Source organism: Neomonachus schauinslandi, chromosome 8, assembly GCF_002201575.2.
Source record: "Neomonachus schauinslandi chromosome 8, ASM220157v2, whole genome shotgun sequence".
NCBI lineage: Eukaryota > Metazoa > Chordata > Mammalia > Carnivora > Phocidae > Neomonachus > Neomonachus schauinslandi.
The window spans coordinates 114,963,781-114,981,596 of record NC_058410.1 but is presented as its reverse complement, the minus strand read 5'-3'; the positions used below and the strand labels follow the sequence as shown (position 1 = coordinate 114,981,596).

The following is a 17,816-nucleotide window of genomic DNA, read 5'->3' as shown; positions in this document are numbered from 1 at the left end:
CTCCTCCCTTTCAGCCCCCACCTGGGAGCAGGGAGAGGATGAGGGCCATTCCAGCCCCTCCTTGGCCTTGATGGCTCACTGCCTCTCTCCCACAGCTTCTACCAATCAATGATCCTTTCCTTGTGGGCTCAGCTCAATGCTGCCTCCCCCAGGAAGCCTCCTTTAACAACCCCCCCAAGGCCACTGTGACCACAACCACTCTGAGCATTGGTGGCCTCAGGGATGTGCCACTCACTTGCTGCGCAGGCACTGGGGTTGTGCTGGTTCTCTAATATCTTTATTACCCATTCCCAGGAGCACCCCTGGCTCCCCAATCAGGGGTGCGGACGTCTCCCAGCACCACGCCAAGCATGGTGCAGAATGGGTGGCAGGGAGCACGGACTGCGAGTGGCCTTGGCTAAGTTACTGCCATTCGGCTGACTCTGCTCTGGAAATTCTGGGGTCAGGGGCTGGGGTGGAGGGACGGCCTTCCCTGGGGAGCCGTGAACACTGAGGACAGCCCTGGCTCCTTCCGTCCTCCAGTGGACCGGGCACGTGAGCCGTCAGGCCCGAGGAGGAAGCACCCCCACCCTGGGGACCCTTGGGCCCCAGAGAGCTCACTTAGATCCCGGGGAGCCGTGGGCTGCCTGCTCCCTGACCTTGGACTCTGATGCCAGCCGAGTGCCCTCTCCCTCGGCTCAGGCTCTGGCAGAGGTCGGGGCGGGCAGGAGGGAGGGTGAACGAGGGCGAGTTTCAGGCCTAGGGCCCGGCCTGCAGCCCTCAGATGGGGTGCACAAACTGGTAGACGAGGCGCTGGGAGATGTCCGGCTTCCGGATGATGCCCTTCTTGTAATACTGGCGGATGGAGCGGCTCAGCTTGTCGTAGTTCATGGCGGGCCGGTTCTTGCGGATGCCCCACAGCCGGGCCACCTGGGCGGAGTCCTCGATTTTGAAGATGCCTGGGGGGGGTGGGGCGGACAGAGAGAGCCAGCGGTGCAAGGTCGGGGGGGCGGTGTCAGGAGGGCAAAAGACCAAAACCAACAGGTCAGACTCAAAAGGCCAAGGGGGCCAATGTCAGCAGGGAGCAAGTACCAGACTGGGGGGGCGCATAAGACCTAGTCCCAAGGTTGTGCTGAGGGTCAAAGGCATCCATGCAGAGTGCGTCACGGGGCCCAACAAAATGGCAAAGCTACCCTGGAGTCACCAAGGCTGAGCCCGTGCCCGTTAGTGGGCCTGGCCCCAGCTAGCCTCTGGTCCTGCCGCGGGGTTGGCCCACCGGACCCAGAAGCCCTGCCGGGCTCTGCACTGTGCCCACGGCCCACCCGTCAAGGTCGTCCCCACCCCCACCCCCGCCGCCTTCCCCGGCTGATGCCAAGCCTGAAAGAGCTCTTTGCAGGCCTCAGACATTAAGCCAGCACAGCCCTTTCTGGTAGGATCCATTCAGAGCAGGGGGTGGAAAGAGGATTTGGAGCCAGGTTGACCTGGGTTTGAAGCCTGGCTCTGCCATATTCTACCTTTGGAAGCTGTCTGAGGCCCCTTTCTCTGATCGGTGGAGGGGGTGGTGGCGACTACCATTTGTTGAGTGGTGACAGAGAGCTTACAGCGGAGCCTGAAGGAGCTGCCCCTTGCGAGGAACTATTACACTGTTAACACCCCAGTTCTCCTGGCAAACCCAGGCCAGCACACCCTCTCCAGGAAGCCTTCCCAGATCACCGTGCCCTCCCTGATCTCTTTTCCCTCGAAGTCTACCATGGAACCATCTCCCTGAGGACCAGCTCGCATTAAGTCTCAAATATACACGAGGCTTACAGCCCCTTATGCAGGAACTTCGCTCCACTCCCTCTAGCCCCGCTCATCCTTCCCATTCAGCCCAAGTCACCGCCCCTGCGAAGTCCTCCTGGACCAAGACTCAGCTGCCCCCACCGCCCCGTCGCAGCCCCGACATGCTCTGTAGGCCAGCTCCTTTCACTGCTAGCTCTCCCATAACACTGCAGGTCCCTCAAGGATGGGGTGCAGCTGAATCCTCCCTAGACCATTGGGACACTAATTCTCTGTAAATGTTTCCTGGGCAAGTGTGGACAGAGGTACTCAATGAAGGATTGTTGGATGAATGGATCCAGTCCATTTTATAGATAAGAAGACTGAGGTCCCGGTACCCATAGCTACAGATGACAGGATGGGGCCTAAAACCCAGGTTTCTTGATTCTGAGTGTTTTCCAACACACACACACACACACACACACACACACACCATCTAGTCCTGTCCAGTGAGGTAACCACTCGCCACATGTGGCCTTGAGCACTTGAAATCTGGCAAATCCGAATTGAGATGGGCTGTGAGTGTAAAGTACACACCAGATTTTGAAGACTTAGTAAGAATATCTCATTAATAATTTTATATTGATTATATGTTGAAATTTTAATAAGTTATAATATTAGATTAAAGAAAAGTATTATTAAAATTAAATTCACCTGCTTAAACATTTTTATAATGTGGTTACTGGGAAGTCTAATACTGCCTATGTGGCTCGAATGAGGTTTCTCACTGGACCCCAGCGGTCTCCCTGGTGAAGCTACAATGTGTTGCAGGCAAAGACTGTGTCCAATTCTCAGCCCAGTTTGAAGCCCTTAGTATGTCCTGGGCACTGTGTGGAGCCGGGTGTCCTAAATAAGACAGAGCTCAGCCGGGAGGCAGATGCGGACACGAGCGTACACAGACCCCCGGCCAGGCCAGTGATGACCCGGTGTCTGGCATTCAGGGCAAAGGTGGGGGCGGCTCCCCTCTGCCCATCCCCCAGCCTTCCCCTGTGCCTGGCACCTGCTGGAGGCCAGCAGGGCCCCCGCCAGCCCCCCGTGAGGCCTGTTCCCCTCGTGGCCCCCCACAGCCCCCCGCCCCCCTGCTCACCCTTCTCCTTGTTGAGCCACCGGATGAAGCGGCCGTAGCTGTGGGGTTTGAGCAGCAGCTCCTTGAGGAACTGCCACAGGTGGATGGGCTGCCCGGAGCAGGATGAGTCCACCTCGCTGTCGGTCCAGCTGTCCTCGCTGGTGGAGGCTGGGCAGCCGGGGAGGGTGGCAGTGAGTGGGGGGGCCCCCTGCTTCAGGGGCAGCCATCCCTCAAACCCGGCCCCCAGGCCCCTGGCCCCTCCCTGCCTGCCCTGGCTCACCGCAATAGTGGACGGTCCCGGGGGAAGTCCTCTCTTTCATCCAGGCCGCTGCAGGGCAGGGAGAGAAGGCTGGAGACCCAGGGCAGACCCCAAGGGTGGAGGAGGGGGTTTGGGTGGGACTGTGGGGCCACAGAAACTGCCCCTGTGGCCAAGCAAGGGGGCATGGAGGCAGCCAGCTTCTGCCCCCATCACCACCTGGCTCTTAGCCGGGCATGGGCTGCTCCTACCCTTGCCTGCCACTGGGCTGGGGCGGGACACTGGTCCCTACTGGTCATACGAGTGGGTCCCGTGCCTAAGGACAGGGGCCTTGACTCACGGAGCAAGCACTGCCTCTTCCAAAGCCCGTGGGGCACACAGTGGGATGGGAGACGATTTAAACGATTTACACGTTAAGGGGTTGGCACACAGCCATTAGCAATAGGGCGGCTGTAGAGATGCTGAAGGGGGAACAAGATCCAAGATACACCAAGAGCAGAACAGTGTGAAACTCCGGTGCTATTCATGTTAAAAGGGGTGAAAACCACACATGTATATTTGCTTGCTGTGTGCATAGACTCTCCCCAGCAACGTGCCCAAGAAACTGGTAACTGTGGTTGCCTCTGGGGAGGCGGACTGGGGGTCAGGACTGAGTGGGGAAATTACTTTTCATGGTACTATTTTTCACTATGGTCTTTTAAAATATTTTATTTATTTATTTGACAGAGAGAGCACAAGCAGGGGGAGTGGCAGGCAGAGGGAGAGGGAGAAGCCCGCTCCTCATGGAGCAGGGAGCCCGATGCGGGGCTTGATCCCAAGACGCTGGGATCATGACCTGAGCCGAAGGCAGATGCTTAACCGACTCAGCCACCCAGGCGCCCCCTCACTATGGTCTTTTTGGAAATCATGCACATGTATTACCTCATTACTTCTTTAATGAGAAACAACACAAAACAAACAAATGAAATAAAAAAAAGGACAAAGGAGGACCTCATAGTACCCACGGTTGCCATCAGCTGTGCTGGCCGCGTCCCCACAGTGGAACTCCTACATTTTAACTTCCCCTATGCCCTGCCCTAAGTTCTGTGGGCTTGACCGGGGCTGGGAGTGGGCTGGCGCTGGCGAGTTCTCCCAGGATCCCGTGGGGCTGAGATTTAGAACAGAGCCCAGACTGGGAGCAAGCAGCTGCCGGCCCAGGACAGAACAAGCCTGCCTGGTGTCCTGGTCCGACTGCCCACCGCCCTCAGTGTCCCGGGCCTGGAGCTTGGAAGGTGCTGCTCTCCCAGGCCATGCCCCACCTGATTTCCAGATGTCCAGGTGCGCATGCAGCACGTCGCCACCCAGAGGGGAGCGCTGCCGGAACTGTTCCTCCGACATGGCGCACAGCTCCCTGCCCCCCAGCTCCTGGAAGGCTTTGCCCACGGGCGGCAGCCGGTACTGGTGCTCTGTCCACAGGAGCCACTTCTGCACGTTGCCAGGGCTCCAGTCCACGGGGTCTGGGCAAGAGACACTCCCTCAGTTCCACGGGCCTCTTGTGGGGTGCCCCTGGGAACTGGAAGCAGCTTGTGGCCGGGACCTGGCTGGGTGAGAACAGGCCAGGCCAGACAGGGCCTGAGGGGCTCTGCGGAGGGGGCACCCGAGATAAGAGGGGGGTGTGAGGGAGGAGCCAGGGCCCTAGAAACAAACTTGGCAAGGTAGCCTGGGGCCTCCACACCCCCCACCTCACCCGGATCTCAGGTCCCCCGACCCCTCCAGTCCCTCCAAGGGGCCTTTCAGGAGGCCCCAGCCCTGGAGGAGAGAGTGACATTAAACCAGACACCCGAGCTTCTCTCTCAGCTGACTCTTGCCGTCCCCAAACCCTTCAAGGGTTCCCTTCAAGGAACCAGAAAAAAAACAATACAACTAAAGAGGAGCCCTACAACCCCAGCCCGCACCATGTTTTACAGATGAGGAAACTGAGGCATAGAGCGTTCTAGCCCCTTGTCCAACACCCAACAAAGGGCTGCTCAGTGCATCTGCACGAATGAATGAATGGCAGGGAATCGAGCGATCAGGGGGCAGCTATAGGCCTCAGAGGTCAGGAAGAGAGTCACTGGACGTCACTGGATGTCCCCCTGGGGAGCTGCTCTGGGCTGAGCCTGGCAGGGCACAAGGGGGGAGGCCAGGCTGATGGGCATGGTCACAACGGGGCCTCCAAGTGAACGCTGTGGTCTAAGCTGGTGCCCCAGCTGGGTGACCTGCAGGCTGGGCTGCCCCCATTTAATAAACCCATTTTCCTTTCCAGGGTCAAAGCAATTTGTTTCTGTTCCCATTGTTCAGAGGGCAGGCCCCTCCCTGGCCCGGTGTGGGAGAGGAGGCACCATGGGAACACGTCCAGGGGTGGGGACTGGCAGGGGCATTGGGTAACTGCAGGACTGGGGCAGGGCAGACCTGCCTGGGCTGGGGAGCAGGGGCACACCAGCTGGGATGGTTGCGGGGAGGCGTGGGGCCTCGGCGACTCCAAGGAGGAGGGGCTGGGCCTGACGGATGCCTGAAGACTTTTTGTGTGAAAGCAGCACGAGACTGAGATGCTCAAATGCCAGGACCCAGCATCCAAGGAGATGCGTCAGGCCCGCCCAAAGCTGGAGAGACGATGCGGGAACAGGAGGCCTGGCAGCCTCTCAGCCCACAGCGGCCGTGCCATAACCACACTTTCCAGCTCCTGGCAGACACACAGGTGCCTAGACTCCTAATGCCCCCTCCTCATCAGAGCCCCCATCACCACCGGACCAGTGACACACTTACCTACGTATCTCTGATCCGTTTCCCTCACTGTAATGTCAGCTTCATGAAGAAAGGGGCTTTTGTGTGGCGTTCACCACTCAATTCCCCTGTGCTAGAACAGGGCCTGGCATATTAAGAAGTTACTGTTTATTGAGCATCTACTATGTACAAGGTGCCATCCTAGGAACTGGGGATGTAACAGTGAACACAGCAAGCGGAAATCCCTGCCCTTGGGGTGTGTACATTCCAGCGGGGGAGATACAGCAAATATGATAAATCAATAAAATACACAGGGTGTCAGTACCTGCGATGCGAGAAAGAAAGCAGGGAGGAGGAGTAAGAGGTGGGGGTATGGACAGTAATTTCAATAGAGGCGTCAGGGAAAAAACATCAAAACAGTGCCATTTGAGTCAAGATCTGAAGGAGGCGAGGGGTGAGCCAAGTAAAGATTTGGGGGAAGAGCATTTTAGATCAAGAGACCAGGAGATGCAAAGGTCCTGAGGTATGAGTGTCGCGGGAGCAGCGATGAGCAGGTGTGGCTGGAGCCGAGTAAATGAGGGGAGCGTGGAGGTGAGTCCAAGGGGAGGTCGTGGGCCGGATGGTGTGTAGCTCGGATTCACTGCCTGCAGTAGTCAGGGCACAGAGAGGGTCAAAACCTTCCCAGGCATACGGCTGCTACATGCTATGGGCTGACTGTATGTGCAGAATCACCAGCATCCCTGGGGCTGCTGAGGCTGGGCGGGGGGTGGCCAGAGTGCCGCAGGGAGCACCCTCGCCCCCGCTCGTGACCTCAGCCCTGCTTGTGCCCCACCTTACAGAGGTGGGCCCGCGGAAGGGCTCACCTGCAGTGATGTTGAGCAGCTTACAGGCCGTCTCGATGTCCTTAAGCACCTCGCCCACCACCATGGACTGCACCTGCTCCAGGGAGTGCTCCTCCAGCGTCAGCCCACCCGGTGCCAAGTCCAGGCTGCCCCCGGGGGCTTGGCTGTCGATGACCGGGCACTGCTCAGGCTCCTCAGATGGTTCCTCCCGAGCGCTGGCCCCGGGGCCCTTGGTGGCCCAGCCACTGTCCTCAGAGCACAGCATGTCAAAGTAGGAGAGGTAGAAGGCAGACAGGCCCTGCTCAGGCGTGGCAGGTGGGCTGGGGCTCCAGTCCCGTCTCTCGGGCCCCACCGCCCCTGCGGCCACCTTTTCCAGGCCCGTCCGCAGCACAGTGTCGGGGGGGCGGCAGGAGGCGGCTGGGGGACACGCTGCTCAGGCCAGGGCTGGCGCTGCCCATGCTGCCGTCGCTTGGGCTGGTGGCTGTGTCTACGGAAATAAGAGAGCATGGAGAATCAGGTTCTGGCAGCTTCCCCGTCCCCCTGGGGGCCACTAAGCTGGTTATGGGGATGAGGGGCTCAGTGGGCAGTGGCTGGGCCTGGGAGAGAGTTGGGGCTTCCGGGTCATTGGGCAGTTAGGACAGGGCTGGGCAGATAGGCTTCTGGCTGGGAAAGACAGTGAGGTATAAACGGACAACTCCCTCACTCCCCAAGGAAGCCAGGTTGGCTGAAAGCAGCAAATCTTTACACACGTGGCGTGCTTAAAACAACCTTCTGAGGTTCTTGACCTCACTGAATCCTCACCATGGAAGGCACGATTAGACCCATTTGGTAGTTGAGCAAACTTGAGGCCTGTGGACAAGGAGTCTTTAATGTCCGGGCCTCTGTCCCTGGGCCAGCCCATGCCCAGATCCCAGTCCACTGCCCTGTGAAGGAAGTTCCTTCTGAGAGCTAACCTCGATCTTTCTTGCTGTAGCAGAGCTTGTTTTCTTTTATTCTTCCCTTAAAGAGGGTAGGGAAGGGAGAAGGTCACCGTCACCTTCACCTCCAGGTGAAGGAAGAAAGGAGCAAGTGAGGGGTGTGACAGGGTAGAATCCCCTTACAAGTCAGGGAGGCAGATGACAGGGTCATCTGGAGGGTATGAATAAATTTCCAGCTGAACACCGCTGAGGTAGTCACTGAACAATACCACACTCACTCAGGACTGGGTTTCTGGTCCTCATCCCACCTCATCCTCCCCCAAAATGCTGCCCCAGCCCCTCTCAGCTCCCAGGGCCTCTCTCATTTCCGCTTGCTGCGCAGAACTACAGGCCCAGCATGGGGCAGGGAGGGGAAGGGGGGAGGGGAAGGGGAGGGGGGATGCTGGTGTGGGGGCAGAGTGGGAGTGGGGGAGGACGAGATCAGGGGGGTGGTGAGAAGGCCCATGCTCTGGGGAATGACAAAGGCCCCCAGTGACTCAGACACCCACTCCTCCCGCTGCCCCAAGGCCCCCCAGGGGGCACCATTTGGCCTCAACACACAGAGCCAGAGGCCTCTTTCCCCATCAGTCATGCAGGCTCTGCTTTGCCTCTGGGCCCTTTCTCTCTGAACCCCGTATTGGAGTAGGCAGCTTGGGTGAGTCAGGGACTCAGGAGATGTACATACACCAAGACACTCGGCTTTCTGGGCTGTTCCTGTGATCTGTGGGCCCTGGACTCAAGTCCTGGTGGAAGATTATCAACATATACATGCCCCCAATAAAATCAGCATGGAGAAAAGGAACAGATAAACCTGTTAAGGCAAGTTAACGTGTGTTCATAAAGCCGTGTTTCTCACAATGTGGTGCCTGGACCAGCAGCAGCACCTGGGAACTTGGTAAAAATGCAAATTCTCAGGCCCGCCTCAGAGCTACTGATTCAGAAGCTCGGGGAATCCCCGCAGTGCATTTCAACAGGCCTTGGGGGTGATTCTACACTTGTTCACATTTGAGAATTGCTGCTTTAAAGGCATCCGGCCAGTAAGAGGGAGAGGCTTTAATCAAAGGACTGGTAGGCTCTCCTGGGGGCATTTACTGTGCCATGCTGGGACAGGGAGTGGGGCTCCCTGCCCATTACGAGTCACCCCGTGGGACTGACCCGCTTAGCCTCGGTGTGCATTTGCCCTAAAGAGCCCAGTTGGGAAGATACTTCTGGCTTCTTGGGGGCTCCAGCTAGCCCATTCCACACCTTCAAATATCTCAGCACATGGCGATTTTCTCTCTGGATAGCAGTTTGGTGAATGGAGCCCAACTGGGATTTCAACCCCCTCTTCTCCCTTCCCTTGTGCAGTACCCAACCTTCCCAACTGTACATGGCAGCCGTGTAGTTTCCTGTGGTGGAGAGAATGCCAGCAAGAGAGCATGGTGTTCCCTTTGATTTAGACTCTCCCTTTCAAGGGCTCCTTTAAGTGACAAGGAAGGAAAGGTCAGGGTGGGGTGGGGTGAGCAGGGAAGGAGGGGGACTGAGGTTGCGGGGGACAGAGGGCAGGCCTGGAATCATTTCAAGGCCTTCTGTGCAAACACACATGTGTGCTGTGGGCCCAACATTATTTACCCAGGCAGCACCAACAGCCCGCTCTGCTCCTGGGTCCCCACCCGGGCCTGTGCCCACGCCCTACCCCCTAGGAGGCCCCACCCCTGGAGAGCACCTCTTGGCTCCCCACCCCTCCCTCATCACCCCTACTTGCCTCCCGCCCCATCCACGTCCCCAGAACTCCCATGCCTGCCACGTTAGGACAGTCTCTGCCAGCACCCTGGGCCATATGCCAGGAAGACGGAAGCTTTTCCAAGAAGCAGGAGAACTTGCTTCCCTCATGGCCCTTCTGTTTGCTTGGCCACAGCCACAGGTCAGATGGGAGGCAGCTGCTGTGTTTTGGGGCACCGTGGCATGAGGGGTCAGTGAGGATGAAGGGGCAGGGCAGCATTTGCTGGACAGGGACTTGATGACACGGCCCTGATACATTGAGTGAGCGCCCCTTGCATCCATCCCTCCCTGGAGAGAGGGAGCCCAGGCCTTATTCTCATTCCTATTCCGTGGACAGGGAAGTGAAGGTGCAGAGAGCTAAGTGATTTGCATCCAGGTCTTCGGACTTCTGGCCCAAGGCTCCTTCAGGGGCAGAGAATTCCCACCTCCTCCCCACCGCACATTCCAGCTCCCCCCTCACTTTGCACCTAAATGCCAAGAAACCTGCTCACAACCAAGGCTTGGTCCCAGCTCCTGACACCTCCCTGGTGAAAAATAAGTTAATAATTAACCATGCGGTGGGAAGAAAGATCTGACTGTCCGCAAGTGGGGAGGTGGTGGGGAATGCTCTGATCCCAGCAGCCCAGATCTGTGGGGACCTTGGTTTACTGGTCAGGGAGCCCAGCCTGTAACTCTAGCGTCTCCTCCAGGCTCCGGGGTCAGACTCAGAGGGAAGAGAGAACTGCTCAGCGAGCACCTTCTATACCCCGAGCATTCATGCCCATTATCTCCCTTACTGCCCACAACTCCGGGGGATGTGGGTTCGAGAGTCCCGGGTTATAGATGTGGACAGTGAGGTTCAGAGATCTTATGCAGCTTGCTTGAAGTCCCCAGCTGGCCACATGCAGGCTCTGTTCATTGTGCCACACTCCCTCTGAGGCTTCTGCTCTGGCCGGTCCATTTTCCCAGAGTCCTGCCCTCCTCCTGATTGGGCCACTTGATCCTCCAAAGTCCATTCCCACCCCACTGTCAAGCTCATTTCCTTTCAACACTCCTTCATCAGGCACCCCTGGGCTCAAGAACCTCCCATGGCTCCCTATGGCCTGCCTTGCACAATTCCAATGACTGGTACCCACCTCGGAGCCTACCTCCTACCCAGCCCAGATTATCAGAGTTGGAAGGGACCATACATTACGTGATCATTTTGTAGATCACATATGGGGAAGGGATTCATTTGCTGGTCAGTGGCAGGGTCCGGACCAGAACCAGGGATCGATCGACATGGTGACCATATCCAGGCTCTAATGACAATGGCATTTCTCCCCTGGCCCCAGTGCTGTGGACACAACATGGCTGTTTTCTCTTGTGCTGCCATCCCCCTGCCCAATATGCCCCTTCCCTCTCATCGAAATTCAGCCCGAAGCCCTCCGCCCCCAGGAAGCCCTCCCCAACAGGTTCCTCCTCTGACTTCCCAGTTCTCCCCAACTGTGCCATGCAATTCAGCCATGATTATGTTCTCAGGTGGGTGATCGTTCTCCCGACAAGACAGGTGTGCATTGGGGAAAATGACGTTCAGAGAGTGGCAAGGATGTGCCCACAGTCACGGCAGAGCTCGGACCAAACTGGGGACCTGCTGACCCTCAGGCCATGGCCCCATAGGCCTAGGGTCCTGGGACAAGCCCTGTGTTTGCCAGATCCACATCCTTAGGACGGCAGGCCCGGCCCTCCCACCAGCCTCTGTTGGGCCCGAGGTGCTGCCCGTCTCCTGAGTGATGCTTCCAGCTCCCAAACCTCGAGTTGATCTTTTCTGGATTAAACCACATGTCTGGAATAAGGCTCAGCATGTCCTGGCTCCTTTCTGCCCCAGAGGCTCTGGCTCAGACTCCAGACAAAGAAAGTTTGGTAACAGCTGGTGGAGGCCAAGGCCCAGATACAGGGCCAGATCGGTGGGGCAGTGGCCGGACGGATTAGCCCCTTCTCCCAGCCCCTCCCACTCCCTCGGGAAGGCAGATCAAGGAGAGAGGGCAGAGGGACCCAGAGTCAGAGATTTGTAGCAGCTGTTTCCTACCACTGCCCAGTCTGTGACCCTGCAACTCCTCCGCCCAAGCCTGTCTCCCACATCCTGCTCAGTCCCGGCTCTCAGATCTTACTCCAGCGAGGGACTGTGGGTGGGACAAGTGTTCTTGAGCCCCTACCTCAATCCTGAGATCCGACCTCAGTCTGCCCAGAGCCCAGGACCCTGGCTGCAGACCCCAGTGTGAGGAGCACCGAGGGAGAGTGGGTGGGGCAGGGGGTGACCGTGCCTACCACTGAGCTGAGGTGACCTTTCTCCACCAAGTGGGGCAGACCTACTCAGGCTTGCCCACTGTCCTGGCCATCAGCCCCTCTCCCTCCAGGCAAGGGCGTCCTTTAATTGGGGAGCCAGGGGACTGTGGGGGTGTGACTAGGGCCTGACCAGGAGGCATGCAGGGTGGGTAGGGGCACATGGACCGGCCCCCCAGTCAGCCGGTCAGCACCTTGGAGAGAAGCAGGACTGCCCAGGCCGCAGGGAGTCTGGGGCCAGTGCCCATGACCTGCCTGAGCAACGTGTTTGGCTTCTCTGAACCCTCCCCGCCTCGGGATCCAGCCTCTCCCCTCTATCTTCTCACTCTTCCACTCCTCCTCCTGTCCCCTCACTTCTCCTGCCATGCTCCTGCCCTCCATGGAACCCCAGCTCCCTTGCCCTTTGAAACTGCTCTTCAAACAAGCTAGAGCCAAGAAAAGTACCCAGCCTCCTCCTTACTGACCACCCCACTGTCCAGAGTGCCGCCTCTCTGCATGCGACAGGCCACCTTCCTACCCAGGAAGGTGTCCCAGGCTTGCCACCTCCTGGCAGCCCCAGCCTTCCTCAAGCACCCCATTGTGCTCCTCCCCACGCACCTGCTGCCCCTGGGGTCTCCAAGGGCAGAAAGAAGGGAGGTGGGTCCCTGGGGGATGGCAGGAGGAGGACTTGCCTCTCGGGCTCAGCGTGAGAGCAGGGGAGGCAGGTTTCTTCTAGGCCTCCTGGCTTTCTCCCACCTCCTCAGATCCCAGGCCCGTGCAGGCCACGGGCTTTACTTTCCCAGGAACCCTGCTCTCTGGGAGGTTCGGCTTGAGGAGCCAGTCAGTGGGCCCAGGAGGTGTGTGTGGAGAACAGGGGGTGGGGGTGAGGCTCTAGGAATCAGGTACCACTGGCGTCCAGACACGCAGCCTCGCTGACATGGCTCGCAACCCTGTCTGAGGCAAGGTGAAGGCCAGCTAAGTGAACTGCTTCGTGGGGCTCTCGCAGCCATCCCATGGGGAAGCCACTAGCCCTCCCATCTGACAGACACGGGTGCCGTGGTGACTGCACGCTTCTCTCTGCACGTGGTGCTGGGACTTGGCCCCTCTCAGCCCCTAGAGTCTCCCCGGCTGCCCACACCTATCACCTCTGCTGAGGCCACCCGCTGACCCAGCCCCCTAGAAAGGGGCTCTGGGTGGTGGGGAGGCCTGCAGCCTGGAGGGCAGGAACCCACCTCAGCCCCAAGCTCTCCTCTGTATTTGAGTTTGTTCCAAAGGTGGAGGGGGATGTGTGGCCTGGAAAGAACCAGAGGCCTCAGCATCTGGAGATGTGGGTCCCTGTTCTGCTCTGTTGGCGCTGTATGTGAGGCCCTGGGCAGCGCCTGGGGCCCTCTTCTGTTCTCAGGGCTTTTCTAGCCCAGACACTGTCTGGATTCTATGATCCATGCTCCCATCTTGCCCCTCAGCCTGGCTTGGAAGGAGGATGGTGGAGAAATAGAGGTGGACACCAAGGACTCCCCTGGCGAGCAGAAACATAATTCGTTGCGGACATTTGGGCAGAATAAGGGGCGTGGCTGTGTCTCCCACTGCCTCCCTCCTCTGGAGCTGCTGTCCCGAGCCTCTGAGAGACTTGGTCCCGTCTTCTGACCAAGCAGGGACCCTGCCAGGCTGCCTCACAGATCGCCCGCCAGGTGGGGTCCCACCCCAGCAGCATCCCCTCCCCACTTTACGCAGGCAGCCAGGACCCCAGCCCAGACAAGTCTGGGGCTTGGAGCCAGTGATGCTAGGGTGGTTGGTCAGGCCACGGCCCCAGTTTCCAGCCTTGTCAAGTTCAAATCTTGCCTGACTTTCAGGGCTTTACCGAAACTCCAAATCACATCTTCATTCAGCCCCTCATTGAGCACATACATGCCTGGTGTAAATGAATTTCATGTCCCGGCACCCCATCAAGCTCCTTTGCCCTCACTCGGGGTCCCCACACTCCCGCCCCGGCTGGGCAGCTGTGGGCAGCCAGGCCCCTGGGGGCGCGAGGACACAGGGCTGCACCCGGCTTCTGCCCATGGCACTGTGGTTCGTCCTCGCAGCCTCCTTGTCGGTGACACAGGGACCCAAAGATGACTGTGTCTCTGGGGTTTGGCAGGACAGACTTTGTAGTCTCCCAGAGGTGTGTGCACACACTTGTTCCCTTCCTCTCTGGTCTCACGTGCCTCGACAGCTGCCCCCAGGCCAGGCGCAGCGTTGGAAAGGCAGCTTCCCAAACTTGGGCTGGGGAATCTCTAAAATCTTGACAGGGCTGAGGGAGAAAATGCCTTGAGCCCTAATCACGGGGCCAGGGAGCACACCTTGGGGCTTGGAGGGGGTGTTTCAGGACAAAGGGAAGGCACTCCAACATTGCAGAAAAGGATCAAAGTCCAGAATGAATTGTCCTGAGAGGTTAAGAACAGACATTGCTCCAAAAAGGGGGTTTAAATGGGCGGGGAGTTAGGGGGTTACTGGGACCCATCCCCATCTGTGAAGTGTAAGCAGGGACACATGGTCCTCCTGCCCTAGAGCCCGGGAAGGGGATGTGGGAGTCCGAGGCGGGACAATCTGGCTGCCCAAGAGCAGAGAGACCTAGGCCCCCACCCATGTCACTAGTCCCAGGTGCTGAGACCCTAGCTGGGCAGTCACCCTCAGACCCCTCTCCTGAATCCCAGAGCTGGAGGGAGGAGGCAGGGCTCCTCAGTTCTGGTGGTGGCCAGAGAGACCTCACTGTCCCTCGCTAAGGTCCTGGGTGGGCTCTGGTCTGTCTGGTTCCCAGCAGAGTCACACTCAGGGCCCTGGCAGGGGAGGAGAGGTCAGGAGGGATGAGGAGGCTCACCCGCCCCCAGTCTGGAGGCCCCACCCAGCTGCCAAAAGGTGGGAGAGGAGAATCTGGCAGGGGGCACCTCCTGAGCTGGGAGCATGCAAACGAGGCAGGGGAAGGAGCCCAGCATTAAATGTCAGGAAGAGCCCAGGGCAACTCGGCTTGTGCAAAGTTTGCTTTGGGAAGAGTTGTTCTACCTGACAGGCTGCTCCCTTGGCTGGGGGTGCAGGGTGGGGTGAAGAATGGGATGGGGGTGGGGTGGAGGCAGGGGGAGGGTCCCAGACCAGGTTTGAGCCCCATCTCCTTGCTCTCTAGCTCTGGGACTGGTGTAAGTGACTCGGCTTCCTTTAATAGACAGTGATCCTGTCTATTAAATGGGCTGTCAAGAGCATGCCTTAAGGGGTTATGAAGATTAAGGGCAGGGTGGATGAAAATTCCTTGTGAATTGAGATGGGCTGAACATTCAGGAAGGCACCTGGGAGCAGGTGAGGGGATGGGGCAGGAAGAGGGGAGGGGAAGGTATTGGGGTGAAGAATGAGGGGAACAAAGGTAGAAGTAGGTGGTGATGGTGGAAGGAGTCTGGGGAAGAGTTGAGGTTGGCGGTGAGGGGGGCCGGGCCCTACCTGAGGTCATCCTGCTCTCTAGCCCAGTCCAGAGCAGCTGCTGGCCTCACTCATCCCTCCATGGCCTCTAGGAGGAGCCAGAGCCAGGGGACAGCCTAGGGGACAAGGCTGGGAAAGCACACATCTTAGAGCGCTGGCAAATCCAGCCGGCTAGCCTGCCCCCCCACCAACTCCTATACAATCTGCAAAACCCAACTCAGAGGGTCCCTTCCACGAAGCCTCCTCTAAACAGAGGAGGCCACCTTGTCTAAACTTCTCATTACACAGACAAGGAGCTACAAGTGCAGGGAGGAAAAGTGACTTGCCCAAGGTCACACACCGTGGGCCTTAAATCCATCTCTTCTAGCCCTCCACCCAGAGCGTCTTTGTCCCTAGGTCAGTCTGAACCGACTTCCCCAGGTTACACTCAAGCTGCACCATGTCATTTAAGCACAAAATGGGCCTCTGTTTCAGGGCTATTAATGTTACATTCGCAATGACCTCAGTGGTAAAACATGGCTTCTCCTGGTTTTGTTCTACTTATTGCCAGCATCACAATTTCGGATCATCAATTGAGCACCTGCTGAGTGCCCACCCTATTCCCTCAGGCTTCGTGGACAGAGGAGTTCCCATCTCATTCAGAGAGGCCTTGTGAAAATCGAATGGTATCACATTTTATAATTGGTATTTTATAACAGGTAACTCACAATAAAGTCTAGCGGGGACTGAGTTTTTACCTCTGTGTCCCCCCATCGTGCCTGGAGCAGAGGAAATGATTGTCATTTCTCAAAGGGGAGGGTGGTTTCACCCGCTGAGAGAGCATCTCCTCCACACCTCAACCTCCCCAGGGGCCCTGAGGATGCTCCCGCCCCCCACATTTCTGTGAGTTGGGGGTGATGAGACCCTGCGTTGGGGAGTCCTCGGCTCCGGCCCCACCCCCAGCTGGGCTGGGCCCTGGCAGGGTCCCACCCTGGGCTGGGGAATCTCCTGCCCCTCCCATCCGCCACCTCAGGCGGGGGGAGCGGTTCAATGCCTGTTTGTTTTGTTACTCAGGGAACAGCTGGTGCTGGGGAGATGCAGCTTTATTGGGGGTTGCTGTGAAGCTGTTTATTGGGGAGGTGGGGGCAGGAAATGAGGCCTAGTCCCAGCGTTGGCCAAGGAAAAGGAGAAAGGCTGTTCCTGTCATACAGGGGACAGGCCACTTGAGGCCTGTGGCCTGGGTGTGGGCCACTGGGTGGGTAAGGGGATCCGGGGCTGGTTCGGTGGGCCTGCCCGCTCCCCAACACGCACACCCAGGTAGATGCCCACGCACGGGTTCGCACACACCCGAGCCCCACACAAATGCATGCGCACACACAACGTTTGTCCAGCCTCAGGGGATCCCCCAGACAGCCAGACCCTTCAGCTTTCCACCCTGTCATCACCACCAGCACTGCCCCTCCCCACAGGAGGCATCTGTTGAATCTTAGAAAGGAGCGTCTTCAAGGACTTCCCATTTCTCTCCTAGTGCACCCAACTGGGGCCCCCAGGCCGTCGGCTCCCCTGGGTGCTCAAACCCGGGTGCTTTGCTCGGCAGCTCCCCAGACCACCAGGGTCCCGGGCCCACCACTCCCTGCCCCAACCCCTGGGCTCTGGGCCTGTCCCCCCTGCTCCAACCTGGAGCCTGGTCTGGAGGCTCCGGGCTCCAGCAAGCCCCCGCCAGCTGTGGCCGGGCCCCCAGCAGACCCTTCCCTTGGCAGAGCAGTGGCGGCCGGCGGAGCAGAAAGGTTGCCTGTGTTTTACTAGCCAAGCAGAACTGGCCATGTCTTGGGGGCTGAGGCTCTGCCCCTGCAGAGTGGCCTCCCTTCAGGCTGCCTAGGCAGGGCTCAAGGTATGGCCTTGGGGGCTCCCGCGGGCTCTGCGGTCAGCCCAGGGAGACAGGTGGGCAGCCTGTGGAGGGATGGGCCCTTCTGAGGATGAAGGACCCGGATCACAGGGCCAGGAATGCCTGGGAGATCAGTTCTGAGCTCGCAATCCATGCCTCCAAATCCTGCCTCCTGTCACCCACCTCCCCACAGCTGGGAGGGCGCAGCCCCCATGGCAAGGCGCTCTGGGTTCCCACCAGACTTACCCGTTAGCTGTCTCGTGCCCAGGGAGTCGTCCACCGCAGCGCCAACCTCGGGGGCCCAGGAGAAGGCGTCGGCAGTGCGGGCCACGGCTGGGTCTCAGCCAGGCATCTGGGGCGGGGGGCAGCGGGACCAGGGGCCAGCAGGGCTGGGGGCAGAGGTGGTACTCGGGTGGGCCGCTGGGGGCCTGGCCACCATCCAGGGGTGGCCCTCTGAGATCTCGGGGCCCTGTGCCCCGTAGGGAGCCCTTTGCCCCCAGCCCAGGGCCACCTGTTGGTACGGTGGCAAGACCTAGCTTGCGGGGCTTACACAGAGGCTGTGGTGGGCTCAGGGGGCCAGGTCTGAGGGGCAGTGTGGACACGGGCCGAGTGCAGGAATGTGTTTGGAGGAAGTCAAGCAGCCTCGAGATGAAGAGTTGGCCAGGCCTGATTTCCCATTATAAGTAATCCTTCCTTATTTACCTGAACAAATACGCTCCCTGCTTACCTCAGACCACAGGCGGGCTCCTGGTTAACCCTTGCAGGCCTCCCTCTCCTCGATGGGGGATCCACACGCTGGCAGCTAGAA

General features: G+C 58.8%; 1 protein-coding gene across 1 annotated transcript; it reads right to left on the bottom strand.

Annotated features, from left to right (window-relative positions):
* Positions 1 to 277: 277 nt before the first annotated feature.
* On the bottom strand, positions 278 to 17,607 carry SPDEF (SAM pointed domain containing ETS transcription factor). The gene is given in 7 exon segments (XM_021684590.2): positions 278 to 938; positions 2,885 to 3,031; positions 3,144 to 3,191; positions 4,418 to 4,615; positions 6,725 to 7,109; positions 7,111 to 7,190; positions 17,255 to 17,607. Coding segments are annotated over 6 exon segments (1,008 nt in total). The 5' UTR covers positions 7,162 to 7,190; positions 17,255 to 17,607; the 3' UTR covers positions 278 to 759.
* Between the last annotated feature and the right edge of the window lie 209 nt (positions 17,608 to 17,816).